The 11,515-nt window shown below is 48.8% G+C and overlaps 1 protein-coding gene across 6 annotated transcripts in view; it reads right to left on the bottom strand.

The window, feature by feature from the left end:
• Nucleotides 1-2,620: 2,620 nt before the first annotated feature.
• mtmr4 (myotubularin related protein 4) overlaps nt 2,621-11,515 on the bottom strand; it is a 127,467-nt gene continuing 118,572 nt past the window's right edge. For 4 of the 6 annotated variants that reach the window (XM_065023961.1, XM_065023960.1, XM_065023963.1 and 1 more), the window contains 3 exons: nt 10,586-10,723; nt 8,070-8,158; nt 2,621-4,334 (listed from right to left, as the gene is read on the bottom strand). In XM_065023961.1, coding sequence (XP_064880033.1) covers nt 4,157-4,334; nt 8,070-8,158; nt 10,586-10,723 — 405 coding nt within the window. In that variant the 3' untranslated portion in view covers nt 2,621-4,156. The remainder of the gene's footprint in view (nt 4,335-8,069; nt 8,159-10,585; nt 10,724-11,515) is intronic. The other 2 variants (XM_065023962.1, XM_065023965.1) reach the window with 1 other exon arrangement.

The following is an 11,515-nucleotide window of genomic DNA, read 5'->3' as shown; positions in this document are numbered from 1 at the left end:
ACCTGCTGGTTACTAGGCCACCTGCTGGTTACTAGGCTACCTGCTGGTTACTAGGCCACCTGCTGGTTACTAGGCCACCTGCTGGTTACTAGGCTACCTGCTGCCCCAACATCCCATTGGATCCCCTCCGTCAGGCCATCTTACCAACGTCTGAGGCTAAAGCCATTACAACGCGAGGTTAACTGTCTGGAAGAAAAACAAGATAAACAGTTCATGATGGCTATGCATGATCATGTCCTTGATATCGTAACCTTTAGAGCAGGTAAGGGTAACTTCGATATTGGAGAGTCCGCAGTTGGTCGCAGGTCTGCGTTTTGCCATAGGGTGGAATAAAATTGGACTATTCTACCTAACAAGTTGAAATTGAGCCTGCTTTTGGGGGGACGGCATTGCAGGAGATCTCCAATCCACCTGCTCTACTTCCTGGGTTGGCATGTGGATGGAAGAGTGTTGGGAGGGGGGGGGGGGTGGTCTCAGTGTGATTGGTGTACAGCCAAGCTTCCTGTCCTGTGATTGGTGTACAGCCAAGCTTCCTGTCCTGGATAGGTAAGGGGGACAGGTTTTTCTGGTCTGAACTCAAAAGCCTGTTTATGTGCACGATTGATTTTTCTTTGTTGAAAACCCCCAAAAGGCCCAAAAGTGCACTGAGAAGCTTTGAAGAAAAGGAAACAGTTCATGGTTGCACAATATTACATAATAACATAAAACACAGAATGAAGATGAGACACATCCACGATATAGATAATATTTGTTTATTTGAACCAATAGGATCTCTTTTACAGTGCATTTGTTTTCTTTACACAAGTATTTGCTTAAGTGACAGGTTTTAGCCACTAGTAACTGAATCAGATAATTATATATTACATTACATTGCATATCTGGGTTCCACCACTTCCTCGTTCAGATTTTGCCATCAACAACCCCGCGTAAAAGCCCCCCCCCCCCCCCCCCCCCCCCCCAAAAAACAAAACAATGTTATTGGGCAATGGGTAACCGTGACAACCGTACAGGCTCACAGTCTCATTTAAATCTTCAGTTCATACATTTATTAACAAATCGTCTCCTTTACCTCTTCATCTAACGTTCGACTCTTTACATCATTTTTTTTAAAGCAGCTACCATTAAAACAACAAACCAAGTACTGGCCAGTTCAGTTAGTGACCTGCTGTCGTCTCCATGAGAAAAAGGTTTGAGAAATAAAATACAATATGGCACTTCTGTCTCAAGGAACAAAAAAAAACAGACCGATTAGACGGAAACAAAATGACATTTTTTTTTTTTTTTTGGGCCATAAAAGGACCATTTCTAGGATCCACAACCAAACTCTAGCATGGCATCCCCTAACTGCAGTTTCCATTCTGTTTGGTAACAACGGTAAACTCGCTTTAGATACAAGGCTAGCCAAACTCCCCCCTACGGTACAGGAAGAAAATAACATTTAAAAAGGAAATTCATAGCACTTTAGTACTTTCTCCAGAGTTATTTTAAGTGCCAGGCATTGACATTCTTGGACAGGAACCTGACAAGAATGGTTGATTTAAAGAGGAAGTCTGAAACAGCAGAACTATGATACTGTACATCAACATCAAGCCTCTCTCTTGCATCAGTGTAGAAGTATAAACTCTGTTATTCAAACCCCCTCCTTCCCCATCAACGAACGACCAAGTCCAGGGTGGCCTTTCACTGTAAGTGATACTGTTCGACAACATCGCAGGACAACACTCCGATTTGGATTCATGGCAAACAGTTTTGTCTTGTCTGGTTGCTTTAGCAGATTCATTAAAATGTTTCTTTTGAAGAGACTCGTCCGATCAGATGACAATTCTAGACCTGATCTTAATTAACCTTTGTCCACACAGATAGTGGGATACCTCAGATTTTCTAAACGTTGTCAGGGCTACACATGACAAAGACAGAATCACATTAACTGTGCATATCATTTATTTTATTTTATTTTTTAAATCTATTTAATTTTTTTATTTTAAATAAACCTCACAGGAATGAACAAGTACACAACCGACCTAATGAACATAAAGACATTATCATCATCATTATCATCATCATCAGGCTTCCAGTTACTTTAAGACTTGTCCATTTAAATTTCAAACGCTTTACATTCAACCCCCCCACAATAAAAGATACGACCGCAAGTAAACACAAAATTTTTTCTTCTTCTCTCTCCTCCCTTCCACTCGAGTTTGGTCTCAAATTTCTTGTAGTGCACAAAATAATAATACAAACAGTTAGACTTTTAGATAATGTAGCAGCATTTAGCTTTTTAAAGTTGTCGTAAGTCACCAGTAGAACAGGTAAAGGCGTTGGAATGCCCCACATTAAGGAGGGCGAGAGATTGTCCTCTGAGGAGAGTAGGGGTGGGGGGTACATCAGAGTGGCTTGTTGGTGTGTGTGAGGGGGGAGGGGGTACATCAGAGTGGCTTGTTGGTGTGTGTGAGGGGGGTGCATCAGAGTGGCTTGTTGGTGTGTGCCGGGTGCACTAGAGTGTGTGTTGTGTGTGTGTGTGGGGGTGCATCAGAGTGGCTTGTTGGTGTGTGTGAGGGGGGGAGGGGGCATCAGAGTGGCTTGTTGGTGTGTGTGAGGGTGCACTAGAGTGTGTGTTGTGTGTGTGTGTGGGGGTGCATCAGAGTGGCTTGTTGGTGTGTGCCGGGTGCACTAGAGTGTGTGTTGTGTGTGTGTGGGGGGGAGTTGAGATGATGGAATATCTCCCAGTAGGTTACAGGTGCAGGGGGGTTATGATGCACCACTGGAGGACAACAGCCCCAGGGCAGGGTAGGACAGGGCAGGGCAGGGCAGGGCAGGACAGGGTAGGACAGGGCAGGGCAGGACAGGGCAGGGCAGGGCAGGGCAGGGTAGGACAGGGTAGGACAGGGCAGGGCAGGACAGGGCAGGACAGGGCAGGGTAGGGCAGGGTAGGACAGGGTAGGACAGGGCAGGGCAGTGCAGGGTAGGACAGGGCAGGGCAGGACAGGGCAGGGCAGGACAGGGCAGGGCAGGGCAGGACAGGGCAGGACAGGGCAGGACAGGGCAGGACAGGGCAGGGCAGGGTAGGACAGGGCAGGACAGGGCAGGACAGGACAGGGCACTGAAGCCTTCATTCCAAGCTGTATGTGTTTGATCAAAAGGGGTTAAACTCAGTGGGAGAACATCTGCTCCTCTTCCTCCTACATTTCATTCACTACCATCCCCTCTTCTACTCCAGTCAGTCTCTCATCCCCTCTTCTACTCCAGTCAGTATCTCATCCCCTCTTCTACTCCAGTCAGTCTCTCATCCCCTCTTCTACTCCAGTCAGTATCTCATCCCCTCTTCTACTCCAGTCAGTCTCTCATCCCCTCTTCTACTCCAGTCAGTGTCTCATCCCCTCTTCTACTCCAGTCAGTATCTCATCCCCTCTTCTACTCCAGTCAGTGTCTCATCCCCTCTTCTACTCCAGTCAGTGTCTCATCCCCTCTTCTACTCCAGTCAGTGTCTCATCCCCTCTTCTACTCCAGTCAGTCTCTCATCCCCTCTTCTACTCCAGTCAGTGTCTCATCCCCTCTTCTACTCCAGTCAGTGTCTCATCCCCTCTTCTACTCCAGTCAGTGTCTCATCCCCTCTTCTACTCCAGTCAGTCTCTCATCCCCTCTTCTACTCCAGTCAGTATCTCATCCCCTCTTCTACTCCAGTCAGTCTCTCATCCCCTCTTCTACTCCAGTCAGTATCTCATCCCCTCTTCTACTCCAGTCAGTGTCTCATCCCCTCTTCTACTCCAGTCAGTGTCTCATCCCCTCTTCTACTCCAGTCAGTCTCTCATCCCCTCTTCTACTCCAGTCAGTCTCTCATCCCCTCTTCTACTCCAGTCAGTATCTCATCCCCTCTTCTACTCCAGTCAGTGTCTCTCATCCCCAGCAGTCAATGGCCTCTCTCCATTCTCAAGCTTTGCCTCCCTCCCACAGAGCAACAAGTCCTTCTCACCCCCCCCACAGCCAAGACCAGACCATGTTAGGGTAGTGGGAATGGGGCACTTGGCTCATATCTGTCCAAAGCTGACCCAAGATGGTGCTGATCCAGGTCCTAACTGAACCGAGCCGAGCCAGGCCAGACTGAGCCATTCAGTAAAGGTCTCTCTCTCTCTCTCTCTCTCTCTCTCTCTCTGGTCTCTCAGCTGGAGGCTGTGGCGATGGGCTTCTTGAGCTGCTGGCTGCGGATCTCTCTGTTCCTAGCCTCCAGCAGCAGGTCACAGCACACGTTACACACTAACACAGGGTCGTACAGCTGCTGGTCTGGGATGGGCAGCTTCAGGTGGCAGCAGTCTTTACAGAACACATTGCCACAGTTCCTGAGGAGGACAGAGTGAGAGGACAGAGTGAGAGGACAGAGTGAGAGGACAGAGTCAACCAGATTCACATTTCAGTCATTTAACAGACTCTCTTATCCAGAGACACTACAGTACTGAGTCATTTAACAGACTCTCTTATCCAGAGACACTACAGTACTGAGTCATTTAACAGACTCTCTTATCCAGAGACACTACAGTACTGAGTCATTTAAAAGACTCTGATCCAGAGACACTACAGTACTGAGTCATTTAACAGACTCTCTGATCCAGAGCCACTACAGTACTGAGTCATTTAACAGACTCTCTGATCCAGAGACACTACAGTACTGAGTCATTTAACAGACTCTCTGATCCAGAGACACTACAGTACTGAGTCATTTAACAGACTCTCTTATCCAGAGACACTACTAAGTCTTTTAACAGACCTCTCTTATCCAGAGCCACTACAGTACTGAGTCATTTAACAGACTCTCTGATCCAGAGCCACTACAGTAGTGAGTCATTTAACAGACTCTCTTATCCAGAGACACTACAGTACTGAGTCATTTAACAGACTCTCTGATCCAGAGCCACTACAGCAGTGAGTCATTTAACAGACTCTCTGATCAAGAGACACTACAGTACTGAGTCATTTAGCAGACGCTCCTTATCCAGAGACACTACTGAGTCATTTAACAGACTCTCTGATCCAGAGCCACTACAGTAGTGAGTCATTTAACAGACTCTCTGATCCAGAGCCACTACAGTAGTGAGTCATTTAACAGACTCTCTGATCCAGAGACACTACAGTACTGAGTCATTTAGCAGACGCTCCTTATCCAGAGAGTACATTCAACTAAGGTCGGTAAAACAAACCCTAGAAAATATATACAGTGCCTTGCGAAAGTATTCGGCCCCCTTGAACTTTGCAACCTTTTGCAACATTTCAGGCTTCAAACATAAAGATATAAAACTGTATTTTTTTGTGAAGAATCAACAACAAGTGGGACACAATCATGAAGTGGAACGACATTTATTGGATATTTCAAACTTTTTTAACAAATCAAAAACTGAAAAATTGGGCGTGCAAAATTATTCAGCCCCTTTACTTTCAGTGCAGCAAACTCTCTCCAGAAGTTCAGTGAGGATCTCTGAATGATCCAATGTTGACCTAAATGACTAATGATGATAAATACAATCCACCTGTGTGTAATCAAGTCTCCGTATAAATGCACCTGCACTGTGATAGTCTCAGAGGTCCGTTAAAAGCGCAGAGAGCATCATGAAGAACAAGGAACACACCAGGCAGATCCGAGATACTGTTGTGAAGAAGTTTAAAGCCGGTTTGGATACAAAAAGATTTCCCAAGCTTTAAACATCCCAAGGAGCACTGTGCAAGCGATAATATTGAAATGGAAGGAGTATCAGACCACTGCAAATCTACCAAGACCTGGCCGTCCCTCTAAACTTTCAGCTCATACAAGGAGAAGACTGATCAGAGATGCAGCCAAGAGGCCCATGATCACTCTGGATGAACTGCAGAGATCTACAGCTGAGGTGGGAGACTCTGTCCATAGGACAACAATCAGTCGTATATTGCACAAATCTGGCCTTTATGGAAGAGTGGCAAGAAGAAAGCCATTTCTTAAAGATATCCATAAAAAGTGTCATTTAAAGTTTGCCACAAGCCACCTGGGAGACACACCAAACATGTGGAAGAAGGTGCTCTGGTCAGATGAAACCAAAGTTGAACTTTTTGGCAACAATGCAAAACGTTATGTTTGGCGTAAAAGCAACACAGCTCATCACCCTGAACACACCATCCCCACTGTCAAACATGGTGGTGGCAGCATCATGGTTTGGGCCTGCTTTTCTTCAGCAGGGACAGGGAAGATGGTTAAAATTGATGGGAAGATGGATGGAGCCAAATACAGGACCATTCTGGAAGAGAACCTGATGGAGTCTGCAAAAGACCTGAGACTGGGACGGAGATTTGTCTTCCAACAAGACAATGATCCAAAACATAAAGCAAAATCTACAATGGAATGGTTCAAAAATAAACATATCCAGGTGTTAGAATGGCCAAGTCAAAGTCCAGACCTGAATCCAATCGAGAATCTGTGGAAAGAACTGAAAACTGCTGTTCACAAATGCTCTCCATCCAACCTCACTGAGCTCGAGCTGTTTTGCAAGGAGGAATGGGAAAGAAATTCAGTCTCTCGATGTGCAAAACTGATAGAGACATACCCCAAGCGACTTACAGCTGTAATCGCAGCAAAAGGTGGCGCAACAAAGTATTAACTTAAGGGGGCTGAATAATTTTGCACGCCCAATTTTTCAGTTTTTGATTTGTTAAAAAAGTTTGAAATATCCAATAAATGTCGTTCCACTTCATGATTGTGTCCCACTTGTTGTTGATTCTTCACAAAAAAATACAGTTTTATATCTTTATGTTTGAAGCCTGAAATGTGGCAAAAGGTCGCAAAGTTCAAGGGGGCCGAATACTTTCGCAAGGCACTGTGTATATATATATTTTTTAAAAACTTTTAGGCAAAACAGGAGCTGTCGTTCGTGCAGCTAAGTGCTTTTTAAAATCTCAAATTCCCAGTAGGTTCGGTATAATATCTGCTGAGTGTTGAAAGTATGGACTATGTTTAGTATCCTACACTTTACAGGAGCATACTTTTGATCTCCTATCCAGGAGCATCTCTTATCCTATCCAGGAGCATCTCTTATCTAGAGACATCTCTTATCCTATCCAGGAGCATCGCTTATCTAGAGACATCTCTTATCCTATCCAGGGACATCTCTTATCTAGAGACATCTCTTATCTAGAGACATCTCTCATCCTATCTAGAGACATCTCTCATCCTATCTAGAGACATCTCTCATCCTATCTAGAGACATCTCTCATCCTATCTAGAGACATCTCTCATCCTATCTAGAGACATCTCTCATCCTATCTAGAGACATCTCTCATCTAGAGGCATCTCTCATCTAGAGGCATCTCTCATCCTATCTAGAGGCATCTCTCATCCTATCTAGAGACATCTCTCATCCTATCTAGAGACATCTCTCATCCTATCTAGAGACATCTCTCATCCTATCTAGAGACATCTCTCATCCTATCTAGAGGCATCTCATCTCTCATCCTATCTAGAGGCATCTCTCATCCTATCTAGAGACATCTCTCATCCTATCTAGAGACATCTCTCATCCTATCTAGAGACATCTCTCATCCTATCTAGAGACATCTCTCATCCTATCTAGAGACATCTCTCAACCTATCTAGAGACATCTCTCATCCTATCTAGAGACATCTCTCATCCTATCTAGAGACATCTCTCAACCTATCTAGAGACATCTCTCATCCTATCTAGAGGCATCTCTCATCCTATCTAGAGGCATCTCTCATCCTATCTAGAGACATCTCTCATCTAGAGGCATCTCTCATCTAGAGGCATCTCTCATCCTATCTAGAGACATCTCTCATCCTATCTAGAGACATCTCTCATCCTATCTAGAGACATCTCTCATCCTATCTAGAGACATCTCTCATCCTATCTAGAGACATCTCTCATCCTATCTAGAGATGTACATCTCTCATCCTATCTAGAGACATCTCTCATCCTATCTAGAGACATCTCTCATCCTATCTAGAGACATCTCTCATCCTATCTAGAGACATCTCTCAACCTATCTAGAGACATCTCTCATCTAGAGGCATCTCGACTTCTTGATTGACGCTTAACAAACCTGCAGTGATGACGTCTCTTGGCCATCCAGAATTCACAGTCACAGTTGAAACAATGAGAGGCCATGTGATCAGGCACCCACCTCGTGACCTACACACACACACACACACACACACACACACAGACATTAGAACAGTGTGCGGCAGATGGGTATCTGGGGCAGAAAGGTAAAAGGAGAGTGGGAGGGGCTGTAGTGTTCAATGTAGTATAAGGTTATAGGTAGGGGTTAGGTGTTGGGGTTAGGTATTGGGGTTAGGGGGCTATGTGTTGGGATTAGGGAGTTAGGTGGTAGGGTGTTGGGATTAGGTGTTGGGGTTAGGGATTAGGGGGTTGGGTATTGGGATTAGGGGTTGGGTATTAGGGTTAGGGGCTAGGTTTTGGGATTAGGGGCTAGGTGGTGGGATTAGGGGTTAGGGGCTAGGTGGAGGGTTGGGTTTGGAGCTAGGTGTTGGGGTTAGGGGGCTAGGTGTTGGGGTTACGTATTGGGGTTAGGGGGCTAGGTGTTGGGGTTGGATATTGGGATTAGGGGCTAGGTGATGGGATTAGGGGGCTAGGTGGTGGTGTTGGGTATTGGGGTAGGGTATTGGGGCTAGGTGGTGGGGTTAGGGGCTAGGTGGTGGGGTGTTGGGTTTAGGTATTGTGGTTAGGGGGCTAGGTGGTGGGGTTGAGTATTGGGGCTAGGTGTTGGGGTTAGGGGCTAGGTGGTGGGGTTAGGTGGTGGGGTTAGGGGCTAGGTGGTGGGGTTAGGGGTTTAGGTGGTGGGGTTAGGGGTTTAGGTGGTGGGGTTAGGTATTAAGGTAGGGTATTGGGGTTAGGGGGCTAGGATTAGGGGTTGTATAATGGGATTAGGGGCTAGGTGGTGGTGTTGGGTATTGGGGGATAGGTGGTGGGGTGTTGGGGTTAGGTATTAAGGTAGGGTATTGGGGCTAGGTGTTGGGGTTAGGGGCTAGGTGGTGGGGTTAGGGGCTAGGTAGTGGGGTATTGGAGTTTGGTATTGGGGTGGTGGGGTATTGGGGCTAGGTGTTGGGGTATTGGAGTCAGGTATTGGGGTTAGGGGGCTAGGTGGCGGGGTATTGGGGTTAGGTATTGGGGTATTGGAGTTAGGGGCTAGGTGGCGGGGTATTGGGGTTAGGGGCTAGGTGGTGGGGCATTGGGGTTAGGTATTGGGGTGGGGGGTATTGGGGTTAGGTATTGGTGTGGGGGGGGCATTGGGGTTAAGGGGCTAGGTGGTGGGGTATTGGGGTTAGGGGCTAGGTGTTGGGGTTTGGGGGCTAGGTGGTGGGGTTAGGGGCTAGGTGGTGGGGTATTGGAGTTTGGTATTGGGGTGGTGGGGTATTGGGTTAGGTATTGGGGTTAGGGGCTAGGTGGCGGGTATTGGAGTTAGGTATTGGGGTGGGGGGCATAGGGGTTAGGTATTGGGGTGGTGGGGTATTGGGTTTAGGGGGCTAGGTGGTGGGGTATTGGGTTTAGGGGGCTAGGTGGTGGGGTATTGGGATATGGTAGTGGGGTGGTGGGGTATTGGGGTTAGGGGCTAGGTGTTGGGGTTTGGTATTGGGGGACAGGTGGTGGGGTATTGGGGCTAGGTGTTGGGGTTAGGGGCTAGGTGGTGGGGTATTGGGGTTAGGTGTTGGGGTATTGGATTTAGGGGCTAGGTGGTGGGGTATTGGGGTTAGGTGGTGGGGTATTGGGGTTAGGTGTTGGGGTATTGGGGTTAGGGGCTAGGTGGTGGGGTATTGGGATAGGGTATTGGGGTTAGGGGCTAGGTGGTGGGGTATTGGGATAGGGTATTGGGGTTAAGGGGCTAGGTGTTGGGGTATTGGGGTTAGGGCCTAGGTGGGCCTAGGTGGTGGGGCATTGGGGTTAGGTGTTGGGGGTATTGGGGTGGTGGGGTATTGTGGTATGGTATTGGGGTGGTGGGGGTATTGTGGTATGGTATTGGGGTGGTGGGGTATTGTGGTATGGTATTGGGGTGGGGGTGGTGGGGTATTGTGGTATGGTATTTGGGTGGTGGGGTATTGGGGTTAGGTGTTGGGGTATTGGTGTGGGGTATTGTGGTATGTATTAGTGGTGGGGCAGGGTGGTGGGGTATTGTGGTATGGTATTGGGGTGGTGGGGTATTGGGGTATGGTATTGGGGTGGTGGGGCATTGGGGTATGGTATTGGGGTGGTGGGGCATTGGGGTATGGTATTGGGTGGTGGGGTATTGTGGTATGGTATTTGTGGTGGGGCATTGGGTATGGTATTGTGGTGGGCATTGTGGCATGGTATTGGGGTGGTGGGGGGGTATTGGGGTGGGGCATGGGTATGGTATTGGGGTGGTGGGGTATTGTGGGTATGGTATTGGGGTGGTGGGGTATTGTGGTATGGTATTGGGGTGTGGTGGGGGGTTGTGGGGCATGGTATTGGGGTGGTGGGGTATTGTGGTATGGTATTGGGGTGGTGGGGTATTGGGGTATGGTATTGGGGTGGTGGGGTATTGTGGTATGGTTATATATAAGAAGCAGTAGAGAGAGAAACCTGCAGTAGACTATGAGGAACGCTGACCTCTGTGTCCTTCTGCTCCACTCTGTCCCAGCTGCCCTCTGAGAAACGGTCCTCGCTGTGGTCTGACAGACTGTCCTCCTCATCACTGTCGTCTGACTCACGCAGACAAGTCTGGAGACGGAGAGGACAAAGGTCATCATGAGAGGGAGGGTGACGAGACGAGAGGGAGGGAGGGTGACGTGGCGAGAGGGAGGGTGACGAGAGGGAGGGAGGGAGGAGACGTGGCGAGAGGGAGGGAGGGTGGCGAGAGGGAGGGAGGGAGGCGAGAGGGAGGGAGGGTGGCGAGAGGGAGGGAGGGTGGCGAGAGGGAGGGAGGGAGGGAGGGAGACGTGGCGAGAGGGAGGGAGACGTGGCGAGAGGGAGGGAGGGAGGGAGGAGACGTGACGAGAGGGAGGGAGGGAGGAGACGTGACGAGAGGGAGGAGGGAGGAGACGTGGCGAGAGGGAGGGAGGGAGGGAGACGTGACGAGAGGGAGACAGACGTGACGAGAGGGAGACAGGGAGGGAGACGTGACGAGAGGGAGGGAGGGAGACGTGACGAGAGGGAGGGAGGGAGGGAGACGTGACGAGAGGGAGGGAGGGAGACGTGACGAGAGGGAGACAGGGAGGGAGACGTGACGAGAGGGAGACAGGGAGGGAGACGTGACGAGAGGGAGACAGGGAGACGTGACGAGAGGGAGACAGGGAGGGAGACGTGGCGAGAGGGAGACAGGGAGGGAGACGTGGCGAGAGGGAGACAGGGAGAGAGACGTGGCGAGAGGGAGACAGGGAGGGAGACGTGGCGAGAGGGAGACAGGGAGGGAGACGTGGCGAGAGGGACAGGGAGAGAGACGTGGCGAGAGGGAGGGAGGGAGACGTGGCGAGAGGGAGGGAGGGAGACGTGGCGAGAGGGAGACAGGGAGAC

The sequence above is a fragment of the Oncorhynchus nerka genome, linkage group LG10 (genome assembly GCF_034236695.1).
Source record: "Oncorhynchus nerka isolate Pitt River linkage group LG10, Oner_Uvic_2.0, whole genome shotgun sequence".
NCBI lineage: Eukaryota > Metazoa > Chordata > Actinopteri > Salmoniformes > Salmonidae > Oncorhynchus > Oncorhynchus nerka.
This window is presented reverse-complemented; position numbering and strand designations above follow the sequence as displayed.